The sequence below is a fragment of the Nannobrachium achirus genome (assembly GCF_963921795.1).
Source record: "Nannobrachium achirus genome assembly, chromosome: 18".
Lineage (NCBI taxonomy): Eukaryota > Metazoa > Chordata > Actinopteri > Myctophiformes > Myctophidae > Nannobrachium > Nannobrachium achirus.
The window spans coordinates 28,861,698-28,882,947 of NC_137825.1; the positions used below are offsets into that span (position 1 = coordinate 28,861,698).

At 44.8% G+C, this 21,250-nt stretch overlaps 1 protein-coding gene across 1 annotated transcript in view; it reads left to right on the forward strand.

Moving 5' to 3' along the window:
* The window catches only part of LOC308303012 (uncharacterized protein), a gene marked incomplete at its 5' end in the record, with an annotated part of 68,693 nt that overhangs the window by 41,101 nt on the left and 6,342 nt on the right, over nucleotides 1–21,250 (forward strand). The window contains 4 exons of the mRNA XM_080747331.1: nucleotides 7,045–7,088; nucleotides 12,886–13,127; nucleotides 13,558–13,628; nucleotides 18,500–18,657. Coding sequence (XP_080603457.1) covers nucleotides 7,045–7,088; nucleotides 12,886–13,127; nucleotides 13,558–13,628; nucleotides 18,500–18,657 — 515 coding nt within the window. The remainder of the gene's footprint in view (nucleotides 1–7,044; nucleotides 7,089–12,885; nucleotides 13,128–13,557; nucleotides 13,629–18,499; nucleotides 18,658–21,250) is intronic.

Sequence of the window (21,250 nt, forward strand, 5' to 3'; positions counted from 1 at the left end):
GCCAGTGATGTATATCGGACCAGTTACCCATATATGGAGACCCCTGCATGATAGTCAACAATGTTATGTCAAAACATGCCCATATATGGGCATTACCAAATATGGGCATTCCCAGATATGTCAAGTTCAAGTTCAAGTTTTTTTTTGATTTTTTGATGTTTCTTACAATACATAAGACAAGAGGACCTATCCTTAATATTGATGACATTGGGACAGGGATCTCCATATTTGTATCCTTTATTAATAATATGTATCCATATAAATACAATATATTTTATGCCCATACATGGAGATCCCTATCTGAACCAGCCACACAGATATGGGCCCTCCTTTGCCATCGGCCAGTGATATACCGTATATATCGATGACATTATGGGCATAAAAGGGATACCCATATATGGACTTTTACATAGGTGATGTCACCTGTGATATCACCTGTGATGTCACAGTGACAAGGGAACCAACCCATAGATTGTAAGAATGTGTACTTACTGACTGACTGATTGACTGACTGACTGACTGACTGACTGACTGACTGACTGACACAGTATGGATATCCAGGACAATCCTTCCTGAACGGACAGAAGGACAAGCTGCGACATTTCTCATGGTATACTGCGACCTTCGGTCGCAATGAGATATCTTGTGTGGAAAAGTTGATATCTTTGGCCTGAGGTTGGTGCCATAGGTCATGGAGTCACTAAAATAGTTAAGAGTTCAACTTCAGTGTGCATGAATGTACAAGTTTCATGGCAACCTGCTCATTAGATTTTGATATATCCTGAGTGCAAATAGAGCATTTGCCTAATGGTGGCAATAGAGTAGCCATTAGGTTATCAAAATATGTAGGGGTCATCCTCAGGGAGGTGCACTGAAAATCCCATGGCAACTCCGTCCATCCGTCCGTACGTGTTGTTTCAGTCGCTTCTTGCCCTTAGGGCGTCTTAATGGTATACAGATATTCCCTCAAGTATTCCTTGTGACATGCTGTATCTTTTTTTTACATAATTTAGATAATTTGTCATAAATGTAAGGTACTGTAAAGTAACAATGTAATTCAGGGGTGCCGTGGATGGAAAGGTTATTTACAGAGGTGCCCTGAGTCAAAAATGAACCACTGACTGAGTGTGATCAGTCAGTGTACCAGTATATACTGTACAGCAGAGTCCAATTTCATTTTAGGAGCGATGGACGTGGCTCATACGCTCTTGAGAATTCATTAAAAGCTAAAAGCCCTAATCATCAGTGGCACTCAAGCGCAGACTGAAGGAACAGGGCAAATTTTGTTTGAGAAATGATGTTGGTGCATTTTTTATTTATTTATTTATTTTCGTAATGTTTTATTCATAGTTGAATAACATTCCTGCTGAATGCAAAATGCACAGTTGTTTGTCACGTTCCATGGCTGGGTTGTTGCTTTGTTCATGAAGCAGTGCTGAAATGTGTGAGTGTGTGTGTGTGTGTGTGTGTGACTGTGTGTGTGTGTGTGTGTGTGTGTGTGTGTGTGTGTGTGTGTGTGTGTGTGTGTGTGTGTGTGTGTGTGTGTGTGTGTGTGTGTGTGTGTGTAAATCTGTGTACTGTACACACACACACACACACACACACACACACACACACACACACACACACACACACACCTTCTTGCTGATTCTTCCCATCTCAATCTCTTCTCACGATAGGCTTTCCCATCTCAATATGAAGACAGACACTGAATGCTAATTGGCATTCAAAGTATATTTTAAAAAGCGTGTTTGTGTGTGGCTAAGTACGCGTGCACACACTTTTGTGTCCACGTCAGCATGTGTCTATATATTTTTGCATGGTGAAAGCAGTTGGTAGACTGTGATTCGCTGCCGAGTGACTGAAGGAGGGAGGGAGGTACGCATTGATGGAGCGAGCGAGCGCGCGCGTGAGAGAGAGAGCACCGTCCCTATCAGCTTCATTTCTCACTGCAATTCAGCCAGCCTGCTCTCTCCTCTCCTCTCCTCTCCTTTTCCGCAGCAGCAGACAGAAAAGGCTAGAAAAAGCACTGGGTCGAGGGACAAAGAAAACCATCAACGAACAAGCGGAAAAGAGAACGAAACAAGCCTTGAAATACATCAGCGGGGGACTGGCGTTATCTCTCCACTCACGTCCACCCACACCCACAGTGCAGTGCAATGGGAAGGGATTTTAAAACCAGTGAAAAGGGATGATCAAGAGAAGTGCCGGTGGAGAGCTACTGAAAGAAGTACACCTCAGTGGGTACGGGCGGGGGAGAAGAAGAAGGAGTAAACGATGACGAGGGACCGGTCTACTTAGACGGAGAACAGCAGAAGTGATGGACTTATTTCTGTAAAGAAGAAGTGGTGATCTGACAGCCATCATCACTGTGACTGACTGACTGACATCCATTTTAAAGGCAGAAGCAACAGGATTGCTGGTTGCTCTTTGTTGAGCCAGACTGAATCCCAGCTTCTTAACCTCGACACCTGTGTCGTGTGCTGACTGTGCTTGTTCATTTATCTCCCCGCCACCCACAAATGCTTGCTGGGCTTCTCTTCATTTCTGCGTTTGTTTGACAATTTGTTGTTTTGTTTATAGCAACGGCCTAGTGACGTGAGAGTACTCGTTGGAGTCCCTGCCCCCTAAGTAGCAAACTGGTCATCCCTCCTTCAAATCTCTCTCTCTCTCTCTCTCTCTCTCTCTCTCTCTCCTCTCTCTCACTATCTGTGTCTCTGTGCGTGTGTTCATGTGGTTTTGGGGCTTGTGCCAAAAAGCCTTGAATTGGCCTGTGCCTTTTTGTGGATCCTACTTTACGCCCTCGACACCCAACTGGCTCATGCCGGCTGTCTATTTACACCTCTGCAAGTACAGAGTACCATCTTTGAGCTTATTGTCAACCCTGCGTGTGTGTATGCTTTACATCTCTGTGTAGCCATTGGTCATCACAAAAAAAGTTGCCAGCTGGAAAGGTGCCACCTCGGGAGTAACTTGGCTGGCATGCTGTTGCAGGCAGGCAGAGAGAGAGAAACGCCTGACCGCTTCACTAACAACAGTCTGGAAGGAAGTTCTGATCCCGGAAAGTGCTGTTTTCAGTGCCCATATCTTTAGAGTGTAGGTCTATAGAACACATGTGCCTTCACACTGGAAGAAGAAGCCTTTGGATTTAACCCGAAACAGAGAGGAAATAATCACTGCCAACAGCATTGATTGACTCACCTGTGGAAGAGAGCCCGAAAAACGACGGGCCAAATCAGCAACGCTGTGACGTCGAGTCTCAGTGAAGTAGTGGCCGTCATTTCGGTGCATGTATAATACATGTCCGTCAGATCAATTATTCAGAGGCGAGCGTGCACTGTGGTGCTGATGCCCGGAGGCTGTTGATCGGGACATTCTGGAGGGTCAGCGCAGGTCTGATGCTTACTGACAGTCCTGTTGCACCACTGACTGACCAACTGATTGACTGGCTGGACAGATGATTTCCTGGCAACTCAACAGCTGTTTTCTGTGACAGTACCAGCACTCCCATTGCCGTCTGCTGGTCAACCACTTCAACGCTGAAGCGTCTCTTAACTATGACCTGGGAACTGTGTGGGGAATAGTGTCAGCCGTTGGAGAGCACCATTAATTGCCTTTTTTGCCACACTATTTTTCTCATTGGATAAAGCAGCTTTTTTTGTGATTTCCTGATACACTACTGCACAACATTTGCAGGAAGTGAAAACACTGAGGCTATATTTTTGGTGGACTCTATTGAAGGGACAATATAGTCCAAAGAGAGCATACTTCTGTTGTGTCTACGTACAGTAGCATCCTCTCCTACCATGATTGGTGTTAACAGCCTGCACTCGTCTGGGCGCCTTCGCTCGCGCTCCCTCTGCTCTGTGCGCTACGGACGGGAATTCCGGATGATGGACCCTTTCCGGTATCCCAGAACCCCGCGCTCCCGCTCCCTCAAGCCTCTGGTGTTCCCAGACTTGCTGGGCAAGGCCCAGGACGGACAGAACCACCCACAGGCCATTAAGAGGAGGAAGGTAAAATATGCAAAAGAATATACGCATCATAATAGAATCCAACTGAATTGGGAATCTCTGTGAAGTGAGAATTGTTTTAAGTTATTTTACCATTCATCATATAGAAAAACAGTAACTGACAAGGGACTGTCAATACTATCGTACATAATCTGCCAAGCCCAGAGACAATTGATTTTACCACTTGGATTTTAGGTCAATATGACATCCAGCATGTTATTGACCTGATGGGCTGCTGTCCTTCAAAAGCTGATTTGTTGATTTTTGAAGATGGTCGATCGGTTTTTGCAGTATGAACATTAGCATTTAGAGTAGACTTTAATGTGCACTAATGTTTGTTGCTTACCCCTTCCTAAATTAAATGGCCGTTCAGTTCAGTATATACAACACTACGCAGTGAACACCCATGAAACATTCCACGCATTATAATTGTTGGGTAAAAAGCACTTGTTGCGTTCAGTATGGTCTGCTAGCATTAGGCTGTGGCTAGATTCAGAACCATAAAGATTTCTTATATCCACTATTATATTGTGTATATTAATTTATCAGTTACAATAATGGGATAATAAATGGGAAATCAGTCCTCCACTCAACACATTTGCTGAGGTTTGTGTGACGGTGATAAAGATGGCAGGTGGGGGTAAAAAATATACAACCTTGTCTCAATGAGGCCCGAGGCTAAATTAGTTTGATTGATGCTGCGATACATCCCTCTCTCTACCTCTGTCCCTCTGTCACAAGCCTCCTTCCTCCACCTTCCTGTTTTAGTTAGATTTTAACTGGATTTAGATTTTGTCATTAGGTTTTAAGAGGTCAAATCTGGCTCAAGTGAAGAATGAATGTCATCTTGTCACATAAGCTCTCATAGCTGTGAGATGTATGAATGCATACAGTACGAGTACACAGTGCACAGATGAGACTTGCCTTTTTTAAGTAATGATCACTCTTTATTGTACTATATTGCCATGAAAACAAGATATCCAATATGGTCCATTGTCATTTCAGTGTCTTTGTTCTGAATACAACGTTAATAGGCTAGGTACAGGCTAGACTCCAAGCTTATTTAGTGGATTCCGAGAGATTTATTTATTTCCACTGCGTGTAGCCAGAGTCCATCGCTTCTCCAGCTCCGGCCGATCAATACACCTTTTATGGCCTACAAATGATCACTGTGAAGATTTGATGTCAAGCAGATTATCTGATTTGTGCTACAAAATAGAGTGCTTGTCAAAAGCCTCCTCTTTTACCACTTAATGTCGTATGATGAATAGAGACCCGTCACCCGACCTACAAGCTCACAACGTATCGCAGCAATGCAACGCATCTGATGCATAATATATATGAACGTTTTCGCCTGTAATTACATGCCTGAAAGTTGTTAAAACTGGACGTGTCTGGTGTCCTGGGAACCGAGCCCGTATCTATTCTGTCTTGACGGTTAATAATCATGAACAGCTGAGCTGGGAACACTTCAGGTTTTACAGAAACATTTTGAGCTGTAAATTCAGCACAGAGCACAGGCTGGATATGAATATTCACGATGCGCTGGTGTTCAACTGTTTTGGATTAGTCCCACTTTCTGGGAGAACTTTGTAAATTTAACTAGATTAGACACACTGCATCAGAGCCATTATGAATCCAAATGTTAATTTGAAAGAAAATCTAAATGCAAAATCACAGTATCATATTTAGCACACGTGAAGAGGCAGAAGAGAAGTGTGAACCAGCCGCGTTGGTTCCTTAAAAGCGTAATAAGGAAGAGAGACGTTTTGATTGGGGACAAGGCTTCTCTCCCCAGGTGGCTATTTGTGGTCACAGCAATAGAGACAGAGACTCACGCTGTACAGTATGAAGCATTTCTAACCAACCATTAGCAGTGAATCGGGTGGTGAGACACAAGCCCCCAGTGTCCTCTCCATCACCTCTGATGTCATGGTTGTCTGTCCAGACTCGTCTCCCCGTCTTGATGGGGACCCCCCCCCCCCCCACCCACATCATCTGATGGCTTAATGCTCTCCTCTCCTCTTCCCCTACCCTCCTTCCCCTCCAGCATCACCATCACAGACCTGTAGCTGCTAAGCAGCCAAGGCACTGTATCGCTTTCAACCAGCACAGATTGGAGCAAGAAGCACCTAAATGGCTTGGCTTGTCATTACAGATTTTGTGGTGATCGAAACCAAACGTGCCATGTCTCCCGAGCCTGTTGCAGCTCTCAGCATAGAACAGAGCAGCAGAGATGCCAAATGACTGGGCATAATATTCTCCCTTTTTTATTCCTGGGGCTTCCGATTCACTGGACATTGTCACTGGGAAACTGTACTCATACGTAGTGTACGCAGTACCATCTTTAGTGTTAATTTTTGTTAACGGTAAAATTCAGACTTAAAAATTGACTTTACTGTAAGTTTTACCATGTACTCGCAGATACAGCTACCTTGCTAGCAGTGATAGTCGTCTGTCTGTACACCCCTTTAGAATTACAAAGTGTTGAGTTCTGTTATACAGTGTTGTGATAGAGACATGCACCTGTAACAATCTATCACGACCAGCCAGTAAAACTACAAGAGATTGGTTTCACAGATGAATTTCACAGCTTGGATAGGAGCACAAGAGTGTGACAAGCATTTAGTTCTCATCTGTTTGTTTGTTTGTTTGTTTGTTTGTTTGTTTACAGTAGTTTAGTTTAATTTCCACCATGCTGTAATTTAGTTTTGCCTCATTGAGTCTACTGCAGAGTCACAATAATTTATTGGTTGGTTGATTGATTTATTTGTTTGTCTATCCATTGACTGTCTGTCCGATAGAATGTCACTATGAAAGTGAGGGATTGTTGACTGACGTATTGGCTTATTTATGGATTGATTGGATGAGAACATGAAGATGGTTGATTGAGATTGAAGTTGTTGTGCATAGAATGACGCCACAATTGACACCCACTCAATTAACACAAATCACTGTGTGAGGTTACATGAATCTGTTGGCTATGTGTCACTGTTATCAAACGACGTGTCCTTCTGGTTTATCTCCACAGGCCCTGTACAACTCAATCAAGAATCAGAAAATGCAATGGACGATGTGAGTATCTCCTTAACATCGGGATGATATCAAGGAGTCAATAGATAAATAATTCACTTAAACTCATGCACACACGCGCGTGTGCGCGCTCGCGCACACACTTTCTCTGTGTCCTTATCTCTCAAATTCACACGTGTCTGTAAACACACTCACACACACCAGTGTTGTTTTTGACAGCAAATTTTGATTTAGTTTTAGTCATAGTCAGTGACTAAAACTATGCCATCAGCAGGCCTTGATGGCATCGTAATGACTGGTTTTACACTTGGTTGCCTGCTGAAAATAGCTGATCTACAAGCTCACATTGTGAACTTGTAGATCTGCTATTTTCAGCACGCAACACCTGAGAGCAACCAAACATAAAATGACTCTCTTCTCCACTAGTCCCTCCCTAAAGTTTTAGTCTAGTTTTTATTTTGTTGACGAAATTGTCAATATATTTAGGCTTAATTTTAGTCATCACAGCTTAGTTTTTATTTCGTTTTTATTTCGTTTTTATTTTGTTGACGAAATTGTCAATATATTTAGTCTTAGTTTTAGTCATCACAGCTTAGTTTTTATTTCGTTTTTATTTCGTTTTCGTCAGTGAAAAAAACGCAGTCGACAAAAAAATGTCGTCATAGTTTTAGTCAACGAAATCAACACTGACACACACAAAGCACAGCACACAAGCAGCGTCTGTAGAAGGGCACAGATGTATAGCATGAAGGATATTGATTAGCTTGTTAACGTCCTTATTAATGACGTTGAGTGTTGTCTGGCGTGTGATGGTAACATTACTGTGTCAAGGGTGTCTATTCTGGATGGTGGATCCGCACTGCCTGCGAGATGCCAATTAAGTCACTGGCTTTCCAAGCTTTGTTGCCATAGTTACGTCACCATGGTTACGAGTCCGTAGCTACCGCATCGGCTCCTGCCTCCCTGGATTCTCTCGCTGGTGCAAACACTCAGACACGCACATGATCCACGCACGCACGCACCGGCACACACACTTCACGCTCGCGCACACAATCAACAATCATCACACGGTTCACATGCACACACGAAAACACAGACACATGTACACAAATGTTCAGACACAAGCCAACACATACAGTACTGTAGAATGTGCTTCAGGTATTACATACAGCATATCGTCGTTGTCATGTGGAAACCTTGTATGTCCAAAACCCTTCGTTTTTATCATTTAAAAATATGAACTAAATAGTGAAAACAGCCGATCTACAAGCAAGCGTTGCGAGGCGTTGTGTGCTTGTAGATCTGCTGTTTTCACTACTTTTGTGCGATGCTTGTCTGAAGAAGCAGGGCTTTACTTCGCGAAAAAAACGTCCGACAGTGATGATTATGTTCACCTCCCCACATAGACACACCGACAACAAGAGAGGCAAGCCAGGTAAAGAGAGCCAGAGAGAGAGAGAGAGAGAGAGAGAGAGAGAGAGAGAGAGCTCTACACAACTAGATCCTGAGCATTGGTTTTGTTAAACTAACCCTCAGGATATTACTGTGCATACCTGCATTCCAGTACAATGGTGTGACCACAACCTCCCACTACTCCACCCAAAAATAGATGCAGCGCCCCCAGAGCAGGCTGTGTGTGTGTGTGTGTGTGTGTGTGTGTGTGTGTGTGTGTGTGTGTGTGTGTGTGTGTGTGTGTGTGTGTGTGTGTGTGTGTGTGGAGGGGGGGGGAGTAAAAATACTGGTTGGAGGAGCGGATCGAGGACGGTATATTCAGAGAGAGAGAGAGGGAGGCGATCCACTTCAAACCGAAGTAATAACAGCTATTCAAACACTGCTGGCGTGAACACCAACCACGCATCGCAAACACAAGAACGCTGAACACAACCACACAAACACAAGAACGCTGAACACAACCGCACACCACACATACACACAAGAACGCTGAACACAATCACACATACACAAAAACGCTGAACACAATCACGAATCACATTAACAAGAACCCTGCAACAGAGGGGGACGTCGTCATTTTTTTTTAAGACACGCAGACAACTTCCCCATCAAATATATCTGTTGAAATGCACTAGGGAAGAATCTACCCTGACATAGAACTCTCTCTCTCTCTTTCTCTCCGCTCTCAAGCTGTACAAAAGAACCAGCCAGGGCCCCAATCTGTCATCACTTTTGTCAAGAGACAAATTAGTGGGCACTGGGCAGCACAGACATTGAAAGGGAGACACAGACTTACTGATTTGGAGTCACTGCAAGTTGTTTGTTTTTGCTTGTCTTTCCTTTTCTTTTTTTGCGGCATATACAGTATGTATGGTGTCACATTAACACCAATGCTGGCATAGTTTGCCTTTTCAGATTATTTTTTTAAATCCCCCCATGGTTTCTATGGTTTCTCCATGTTTTAGATATTTGGACATGAACTACATTGTTCTGTCTGTCTGCCTGTCTGTCATAGGCCTTCTGATGAAAAACAGTGATAGATGTTATTTCACACCCCCACATAGACATTCTGGCCATTTTCCCCCGTGCAGTTGAATGCACCCACATGTTCTGCACTCTATAATGTACACACACACACACACGCACGCACGCACATACACACACACACGCGCACACACACACGTACACGCACATGCACACACGTGAGAGAGAGAGAGAGAGACAAGGGTGATGGCCATTGTACAACCCTTCCTTCCATATGAGACAGAGAGACTTGACAAGTCAGTGATACTGACAGATGCAGAAACATAATAATGGCAGAGAGATAGAAAAAGGACCAGGGAGATCAACATGAAGAATAGAGAGGCGTACAGCATGTGGATTGAGCGAGAACTACTCCCATCTGATCTATTATTCTTTTTATTCTGCTAATCCTTCTCTCTTCCTCTGTCATTGGCTCTAATAACCCTGTCTTTCTATTGCCTGCTGGAGCCAACTTCTTCACATTCACATGACGCTAACAGCTATAACCCTTGCGTTGTAAGGAATGATATATTATTGAGTGTCGTTGCAATCATAGTAATACTTTCAAGGCTCTGTTAGCTCAAGTCATTAACAGAAACCGTGCAGTTCTTTTAAAAAATGAATTTAGGAGTAGACCTATATTGGGGTATGCATGCAGATGGGATTTGTGAACATTTGCAGGGATGTCGCACCAGATTCTAGGTTCTCGGTACTTTAGCTATTGAAAAATAGCAGATATGCAAGCTATATACAAGACGTGCAAGCTCACAGCGAGCTTGTAGGTCTGCTATTTTTTGAAAAATCTTGAAAGTTTGTGCAAGTCTTTGAATATTTCAAATCCTTCTAAGGTTTCTTTGAAAAGTCAGTGGTGCTCAAACTTTTTCATGTGAAGGACCCATGTGTATTTGGCCACGGACCCCCATCTCCAAACATTTCGTTCCAAGGACCCCCCAGAAGCAAGATTTTAGGTTTAAAAAATACATACATTCAAAGATTTGCACACATTTTCATGACTTTTCAAAAATAGCAGATGTACAAGCTCGCAGCGCGGCACCGAGTTCCGTGCTGCAAGCTAGTATATCTGCTTTTTTTCAACAGCTAAAGTATAAAATAATTCCAGGCCCCTCCACCTTGGGCCCTAGTAACTCAGTCCCACTCCCCCCCCCCCCCCCCCCCTTGTGACGCCCCTGAACATTTGTATATGGCTGGATGGCTGGATGGCCTCTTTCACATGACTAACTGTTTCACCACTGTAATAGGCCAGCAGCAGAGGTGGGACACGACAAATGTATCTCTATTTGTCACCGGAGCAGCACTGGCAGCATCAACACAAAGACTGCACCTCTTTACAATCTACCAACCTCTCCTCTCCTCTCCTCTCCTCTCCTCTCCTCTCCTCTCCTCTCCCTCTCTCCTCTCCTCTCCTCTCCTCTCCTCTCCTCTCCTCTCCTCTCCTCTGCCCACCTCACCTCACTTCACCTCACCTCCCCTCCCCTCCCCTCCCCTCCCCTCCTCCTCACCTGTCCTCTATTTTCCTCTCCTCACTCCTCTCTTCCCCCCCTCTTCTCTCCCCTTCCCTCTCACTCATACTCTATTCTTCATAATGTCCATGTAAGACTAATCTGTGCTTTGCCTTTATTTCTGGCTTTGTTTTCTCTTCCCCCATCTTTTTTTTTCCCTCCTCTCAATCCATCCCCCCACCCTGTCTGTCCTTCTACTCACTGTATATGGTGTGGGATTCAGGCAGGCTAGCAGTTACCAGGCAACAGGCTAGAACACTGTGCACATGCTCTCTCTCTCTCTCTCTCTCTCTCTCTCTCTCTCTCTCTCTCTCTCTCTCTCTCTCTCTCTCTCTCTTTGTCTCTCCCAGGCTCCTGTATAGGTTAACTGCTGTTACGTACTGATGGTTAATCATAGTGTAGTCTCAGAGGGGGGTGGATGGAGGGGGGAGGGTGTGTGTGTGGGGTGGGGGGGGGGGGGGGGGCATCCATCCATCCATTTTCTATTTTCAGACTGAACTTTTACATCAGGGGGAGGCCCTGATGTAAGGTAACAAGTGGAATTGCCATTCTACAGTACCTTAAACCCTTTTTAAGAGTCAAATCTGGGTTGAACGTGATTTGTGGCGCTGCCTCTGGTGTTAGGAAGTATTTTTGTCAGGTACATGGGTATCTTAGTGGTGTAGTGTATCTTGTACACCGGGCCCATTGCAAGATGCTGTACTCTGTCAGCTACCGTGAGCACCCCAGTGACCCCACACTTACGTAGTGATTAGCGGTAAGGTGAGCCCGAGAAGGAGGGCCAAACAGGACCCTAATCAGTTTGTTTTGGGATGTTTGGAGCTTTGCCTTTAAGGCATTTGGGGCATCGTGATACCATACTTGGACTCCATAGTCATAGTCAAGGAGGGGCAGAATGAGTGCACCTCCTAGAGTCTTACCGTATGTGTAGTGGCTATCTAGAGGTGTTTGCACAACACTACAAGTCCCCTTGATACACTGAATACAATAACTAGAACAAATTGCTGATGTAATGGCTTAACGGTATTATCCAGTGCAGGGGACAGATCATTAGATGAAAACTGAGGTTCGAGTTGCAAATGGACTTCAAAATCCCAGACACACCACTTCTAGTCCCAAAAAGTCTCTGAGAGCACCTCTGAGAGTGTCAAATATTCCCAAATGAACACTGAGGATTTCACTGAGGTGTGCCCATGCGCCCAGCTGAACTTGAGTCCTAGCAAGGAGCAGTACCTTTTCTCACCTCCAATGTGCTTCTTGTGAAAGCGAGTGAGAGAGAGAGAGAGAGAGAGAGAGAGACTATGAACTAGTGTTCCTGTTAGGACCGGTCCCCCAGTGACAAGGATGTTCCTTTTTTTCACCTCAGAGCTGCAACAGGATCGATGTTGTTTCTCTCCTGCTGTGATGCTTTTTGATCAAGGGGAATGGACCACTGCTCAAGAGAAGAGGGATAAGCACAAATACACGGCGAGAGAGTGAGTGAGAGAGAGAGAGAGAGAGAGAGAGAGAGAGAGAGAAAAAAAACACACAATTATAGCTTTGAAGGCACGGTTTCATTCTCACAGCTTTCCCCTAGACGGTGCTTTGTATTTATCACGTCACGTACATTGGAAAAGAAGTTCCTGTCAGTTGGGGCATCATTGACATCATATCTGTGTGGCTGTTATTATTACTGTATGCACTGTGGGCCTGTAACAGAGTGACACGGCGCGAGTGGCAGCTGCGGAGCAGGCTGGGACCACGCTGGTGATGATAACGATGTGTTGACGCGCATCCCTAATGAGCCCGCGGCACGCGGGCGTCGATCAGCCCATCTGATCCTTTTATTTCTGTCGTCTCCATAGCGACGAGGAGGAGCTGCGGAAGTCCTTCTCGGAGCTCGGTGACGACTCCACCGCCGCCCCGCCGGCGGAGAAGCACGAGCATGAGCATGAGCACGAGCACGTGGGTGGCAGTGGGAGGCACCACCACCACCATCACCACCACCACCACCACCATCAGGAAGACGAGCCCTCCGCCAAAGCCCTGCTGTACAAGAATGGCTTTCTGGTGCGCAAAGTGCACGCTGACTCAGACGGCAAAAGAAGTACGTTTTTGAGACCCCTCTACTCACTAAACTAAATAAAGCCTGATTGAAGACCCCTGCCTTAGACCTCTTCTCAACACCTTGACAAAAAAGGGGAAGCCTTTACATGAGTCATTTCAGTAAAATATTACACATGCACAGCACTGCTCCCTACACAATATAGTGAAGCAAGTACACATGCACAAGTGAAGCAACCCCGAATGAGACCCGGCTCCAGCAGCTCTGCCAGTGGAGCTCAGCTCTGTTGGCGTGACGGGTGGTGTCGTTGTGAGTCAGGGCTGCTGAGAAGGGGAGCGGGGTTAGATCCCAGCTTGGTGCACAAAGCGCTACAATATGTTCGATTTCTGGGGACGTCAGTCTTGCACATTCTCCATGGTAACTGATAATTACGTTTGATCTGCGTTCATGGCAGCGTTTCTTCTGTCTACAGCACCAAGAGGGAAGAGAGGCTGGAAAACCTTCTACGTCCACCTGAAGGGCCTCATCCTCTACCTGCAAAAGGTAAATGAGCTCTTAACACAATATATATACAATATAACATCGCCTGAAGTTTATTAGGGAGGGGTCGTTTTTTATTGAGGGGTGTTACTGGAGAAAATGTATAAGCCCTTTTATAAAATGCCATGACCCTCCCTCTCAATTGGGGGAAAAATCAATGACCCTCCCCAAGCATTAAAATAAAAAAGATTGACCCTCCCCTACAAGGACATTTACCACAGTAATTATGCCTAAAACCTAAACTTAGTTATTCCTAACCAGTGGTTACTGTAAATTATTAGGAATTTTTTAGGGTTAAAAACGGGTGCGGGCGGCAGCAGCAATGAATAATAATGAATATGCTAATATAATGCATTGAGATCCCAGCTGCACTTCATCCCAAAAACACATTTCCAAACTAAAGTAACACACAGTGAGTAGCCTACTGCTGCTAGTGTAAAAGTCAACGTGGACATCACAAAAAAGGTGAGAAGTTCTCACAGGTTGAGAACAGGTTATTTGACATCTAGGTTACAGACAGTGGCGAATCAAGGATTTTCGGGCCCTGGCGCTTCTCCAAATCAAAGGGCCCCCCCGCCACCCCCCGACCGACCCGACCGACCCGACCGACCGACCAACCGACCGGGTTGCATTAAAGGGTGGGGCATTCATTCCCTATTTCAAATTCGGCACGCGCGTTCCCCGCCGCAGCAGGTAGTGCAGTGCCCGGCCTCGACCCGATCCGATACGCGATTTTCTGGAACCAGCACGAAAGGTTCGGATTCTGATGTCTGACATCAGGGTTTTCCGGAACTGGCACTGTGTCTGCATAGATCTCCATTTATGGGCATAAAATGGATGCACAGACAGACAGATACGGATATCTCCATATATGCGCATAAATGGACACAGGCAAACAGATGGTCAAAGATCTCCATATATGGGCATAAAATGGACGCAAAAAGAGAGATACAGATATCTCCATATATGGGCATAAATGGACACAGGCAAACAGATGGTCAAAACGGGTCCTATGACAACAGGTATAATGGGGTTTGCATTAAAGGGGGAACCAGCACTGTGTCTGCAACACAGTCGGAGGCACAGACAGATACAGAGATCTCCATAATGGACATAAAGGGACACAGACAAACAGATACAGAGATCTCCATATATGGGCATGAAATGGATGCAGACAGACAGATACAGATATCTCCATATATTTGCATAAATGGACACAGGCAAACAGATGGTCAATACAGGTCCTACAGAGATCTCCATATATGGGCATAAAATGGACGCAGACAGACAGATAACTCCATATATGGGCATAAATGGACACAGGCAAACAGATGGTCAAAACGGGTCCTACAGAGATCTCCATATATGGACATAAAATGGACGTAGACAGATAGATATCCCCATATATGGGCATAAATGGACACACGCAAACAGATGGTCAAAACAGATCCTATGACAACAGGTATAATGGGGTTTGCATTAAAGGGCGGGGCATTCATCCCCTATTTACATTGTTCCCGAGTTGGCCAGGGCACCGACTAGACGCTCGGCCGCCGAGCTTCTAGTAGCTATAATAACCAAAGCTGACTTTTAACAGCATATTGGCACATTTTTACTAAATATCATATTCTCAATCTCCACACTCAATTCCTATACCAATCGAGTCCAAAGGAAAATAGTAATAGCCCTGCTGCGCTGTTTTGACGAGAGAAGCTTGCCAAACTCTGTGAGTGAAACAAGCGACCAGGTCTATGAAAACAAGCCCAACAGTTTCACCACTTGAACTCTATTACATTAGCTATTGTCTAGAAGAATGTTGAAAGCAAGGGCAAATAAGCAACTACACTTCAGAAACAAGCCCAAACAAAAGCAACCCACGACTAGAGAATTTAGAGGAAAATTAGGCCAAAGTCGCTTATAATGAGAAAACCTGGCAACACTGCAGTTTCACGCAGCAGGCTAATATGTGTCTCGTTTGAATGCAATCTTCCATTGCCCAACTGTTAAATGCCAAGTTTGCCACCAAATGCCACCGACTGCCAGTCTGCCAGGAGTTGGAATCTTGTCGGCTGTTTGGTGAGGAGACACCTTAAAACAAGCAGGCTAAAGCAACCAAACTATCCACAGGTTGCTAAAGTATTGTAATCTTTTACAGAAACGAGCCTATATTAACCAACGTCCAGCTCCTCAAACAAAATAAGAAAAGTCAGAAACACACAAATGTTAAGTCAGCACAGCCATTGTGCACACACCACACACAAGCACACCGACACGATACACAAAATGTGTACAGACAGCAGCAGTCAGCAACAGCAACTCATGATCAACCACGGCAAATAATAAAAATAATAATGGGCAGCCGCCAAGCCTTACCTTTCAGAAATGAACACGGCGGGCCTTACTGAGATGAGCCTCTGAAAATCCTCTTAATCATCCTTGCGGCTGCACTTGCCTGGTTTTGGGTAAATTAATTCCACTTGGTGTGGCTGCACTGCAATTCTCCTCCGCCTCCGACTCCTTTCTCCCAGTCCCGGGATTAATTTAGCCTACTTTAAAACTCTTTTTGTACTCACAGTCTGATAGTCTTGGTCTGTTTGACATAATATTTGCTAGTTATATTTGTTTGCTGATACTACCTGTCTGTGCTTCCTGTTTACTTCAGTTCAGACTTGGCGGGTTTGAGTTGAGGGGGTGTGTGTTTACCAGCACTTGGCCAAAGAGAGAGAGGGGGAGAGAAAGGGAAAGAGAGAGAGAGAATGAACATGAACCATAATGAGAGAGAGAGAGAGTGTGCGTGCATAACGGCTTCACTCACTGTGACTCACCATAGACGTCTTCATAAATAACGATGCGAAAAAATATATAAATATTTTTTAATTTGATTTACACAGGGCCTTCCAAGCGGCGGGCCCTGGCGCTTAAGCACAGGTTAGTCCAATGGTTAATCCGCGCCTGGTTACAGATAAAACACACCATTTCACTTTTTACTTTAGGGAGGGGGGATACAGTTCTAACAACCATGTACAGTACACTTACACAGCTCTCCATTGTTTTAGGAAAATACATTGTAGTATAAACACAGCCACTTCAGTTCATTCACTAACTGCAGTGACTGTGGGGCATTTCTAGGGATGGCACCCAGGGTTTGTCATTAAATGAAGCAGAAGGCTGTTGACAATGGTTGCATAAGTGCCTGTATGTCTGGAGCCATTGTTTGCTTTTGAAAAATTGCATGACCCTCCCTTGAATTCAAAGTGAAATCAGCAGACCCTCCCTAGGACTGAAATTAAAATAACATGACCCTCCCCTTTTTTCCTCCAGGGGGTGCAGTTCATAAAAAACGATTGCTCCCTTATTATAATCAAATCTTAAATGTTTCTATAATTTAGAGCTACAAAAAACAACAAAACAACTACATTGTGTAACTTATTTTGAAGGTTATTTTTCATACTAACAACCAACTGCCAGTGTTGGGCAATATTACTTAGGAAAGTAATATGTTACTTAGTACTTATTACTCCTTTAAATCACGTTCATTGTAAAGAGTAACGCACTGTTACTTGATCAGTAATATGTAATAATATTACTGTAATAAGTTACACTGCTGGTCTGCTCTTCTTGTATAAAGTAATAATGTTACAATAGTATATTACTACAGTAACATGTTACTGACCAACACTGCCAACTGGTACATAACTTGTTAACTATTTGCATTCATTAAATTACATCATTGTAAATATGAAAATGCCAGATAAAGGCCCGGACTGCTGGCCTTGCGGTCCGGGCACCTAGGTTGCAATGCCTAAGTAGGTGCACCTACTGTAGGTAGCCTGACAGTGTGTCGTGCGTTCGAATCCCGATCCCAACCTTTGCTGCGCGTCACTCCCCATCTCTACCAGATCAAGATTATTACAAACTGAAATCTGTATAATCAAGCAGTCTGTCCATGGGTGGTTACTGTTTACATATACAGAGCACTTTGACATATAGTAATGTGCCTGTCCTAAGTGGAATGTGTCCAGCACAGCCGGTCTCCCCCCCCCCCCCCCCCCGGCACTGTGTAGAGGGGTCCATATGGTCAAGTGGTCTGGGCCCCTTTGCTTTATGGGAAGCCAGCTTCCCCTGGCCGCTGTTATGCTAAATCCCTGGGCTTGGACAGAAACACGTGTCCCACACACCCAGGGAAGTTCTCATCTTGACACAGTGGAAGTGCGCCAATGGATTTGTCTGCTCAAACGGTAGCAAACAATGAAATGAAATGAAATTAAACCCTCCTCATTTGACACTTATGATACTTCTCCCATTGTCAGCTTGTCAGAAGTCTGTCTCTCCACATTCAACATCACTTCATTCTCTACAAGCCATTTCAAACACGCCCTCATTCCCTCAGTGCAACTTAGGTGGTCTTTTTAAGCAGCCTCTGTTCACTGCTCATTCTGGGTGCTTAGCTGTCAAAGCAGGTTGTACAGTTATCGGTGTCATAATCCCTCCACCTCCCCGGCCTCCTCCCTGTGGCTTTTAGTTTCAGTTGTAATAGGATGATTCTGTGGATTGTACTGTGGTTCTATGGTTTATTCTATGATATGTGGTAGTTTAAATGATGCAATTGATGCGTTTTTTTATGTATATCTGTATCTTACGCTCTGCTCTGGGGGGTTTCCTGTGTTGTGCTTACGCAGCTAATCTGTAATATCACATGAGCAGAGTCACACCGCCAGACTGAATGAAATATCATTGCAATAAAGGGTAAATGGTTCATTCTGAGCTGAAATGTCTAAATGAAATGTTCATCAAATTTTCTCGAATGTTTGCCTGTTTTGACATGCCCAGAATATGGATGCTATATAGGGTTCAAATAATCTGTCTCCTTCCAGGGGGAGTACAGAGTTGAGAAGCAGCTGTCTGATGAAGACCTTAAGAACGCAGTGTCCATCCACCACTCCCTGGCCATGAAGGCTTCAGACTACAGCAAGAGGCCCAACGTCTTCTACCTGCGCACTGCTGACTGGAGGGTCTATCTCTTCCAGGCACCGTGAGTGTCCTGCCCCCGCTTGTTTCATCTTTGACTGAAATGGAATGTTCATAGAAAAGGATTGGACTTTTTTGCCCATTAGCTAATAGCCTGTGGACAGATTACATTACACAGTAAAATCACAAGTGTTAATATAGCTCTAAGGGCCCTATTTTGCACGGTGTCCTATGCCTTATGACTAATCTTATTGTCTCCACCAGCCGAAGGCAGGTCTCCGGCGCCGTTGGCCCGATCGCTGCCAAACTGAGCACACACACTCCCTGGATGCCAATTCAGAACCTCTGCCCCACATTTTTCAAATTTCTAGCGCCACCATGAGGCCGATGTTTGCAAAACACATTTCTGTACGCTACTCCTACAGATCTTGTCTAAAAATCCTACAAATTGGTAGACAGTATCTCTACAGTCATGTGATCATCATGGATACGTCCGATTTTTCATATTCCATCCTGATTGGCTACAATTGGCTTCCAAAGTTTGCAGGATTGCTCCGTTTTGAACAAAATGCCTCAAATCATGAACACAGCGTGCAATCTTGGTGAAATTGAGCGTGCACGTTCCCACTAGGTAGAGGAAGAATTGCCACTTCAAATCTCTCAAATCAGCCTCATGGTGGCGCTATAACAGGCCAATTTGTGTGGCCTGGTGGAGACCTGTGCTCGGAAGAGCACTGCTTCTAGTTAGACATTTTTTTATTGTTTCAAAAAACCTTTTAAAATAATGCCAGATCGGATATTTTCTCTATTTTAAAATGTTTTTCAAAATCATAAAATATGCCTAATAAAATAGGCTGATTTACATTCATGCAGGCACGGGTGTCCACACACGTACACGCACGCACGCACGCACGCACGCACGCACGCACGCACGCACGCACGCACGCACGCACGCACGCACGCACGCACGCACACACACACACACACACACACACACACACACACACACACACACACACACACGCTGTGCACATGCACATGGCAGGTACTGTAGCAACTTCACCTCAACTGCTCTCTCTAATCCTTCATCTCAGCTAAAGACAGAACTTTTGACGGCCAGAGATGAACCCTACAAGGACGTTTCATTCCTCAACTGACGCTTGTATCCACAGCAACTTACACAGTGCTCTTACTTACAAAAGAGGAAATGCTTCAAGTAGTGACAGTGATAACAGATGAAAATCGAACCTAACATCTGCCTGAACAGCCTGCTAAATAATATAACTTTGTGTGTATATAACATTCTACGTGAGCAAGTAATGTAATGTACATCTTTATAGCATTTACCGGGAATACATCTGTGTCACGTAACCACTTTAACCCTTATTTTTTATACTTTTGGCATTATTTTTCAAAAATAGCAGATATACAAGCTCATAGCGCGGTGCCGTGCTATGAGCATGTAGATCTGCTATTTGTGGGGGGGGGAAAGGGGGGGGGGGGAACATTGTACAAATCTTTAATATATATTATTTTAAAAGCAAACATTTTAAACTCAAATCTTTGCTTCTGGGGGGTCCCTAGAACCAAATATTTTGAGTTGGGGGTCAGCAGTCAAATATATACCCTTCTAGGGTCCTTGACATTAAAAACTTTGAGCACCACAGATAAAGAAACGATTGCCAACGAGAAATAATACAAAGAAATGAGGAGGGGCTGAGGTGACTTTTCAGACTGCGGCGGAACGTGGGGAGTGAGTCTGCAGTCCTGAAGCAGAGTGTGTGTGTATGGGGGGGGGGGTCATTCCACACACAGCCTGGGAGCCAGGAGGGAGAAGAGTCTAGAAGGCTTGGAGTGTTGGCCAGGCTGTCGAAGGGAAGGGAGGGACAGGCGTCCTCAAACCCTGTTTCCTTTTTGGACCGCAAGTCACAGTGTCCAGGGCTAACTTCTTTCATTGGCCAATCACAGCTGAGCGACTGCAGGAGAGTGTGTGTGTGTGTGTGTGTGTGTGTGTGTGTGTGTGTGTGTGTGTGTGTGTGTGTGTGTGTGTGTGTGTGTGTGTGTGTGTGTCCGCACTTGTGTGCGCACGTGTGCACGCGCATGCTGGATAGGTGTATGTAGAATGTGTAGCGTGCGCTTAGAGCTGGCTGGAGGTGTGTACATTAACGGGATCCAGGACCGGGATGTGGCACATGAATGGCCACATGTTCCCATCCCCCAGGAGGACCGGCTCTCTGCTCTAGTTGCCGCCTGCATTTGTCCCAGATACTGTACTCTCTTTCATATGCACTCTCTCTCTATTGCCCCTCTCTCTCTCTCTCTCTCTCTCTCTCTCTCTCTCTCTCTCTCTCTCTCTCTCTCTCTCTCTCTCTCTAGCTTTGGTCCTCTCTTTCTCTGGGGACATGGAGCAAGGCTGTCTGATACAATCCGATTATTCTCGCGGGCCTCTAATAGGTCTGTTAGCGTAGAACTGGTCTTTTTCTCTTATACTATTAATTGGCCGCAAACTAATTTCTTTGTCAGCAGCAAGGCTGCATTCTCTGATGGTTACTTCTTTGATGTTGTGCCCACACGCATGCGTACAGCGGAGAGTAAAAGCCCCATTCTATTGGTTATTGTTATTGTTGCACGCGGGTGGGTGTGTGTGTGTGTGTGGT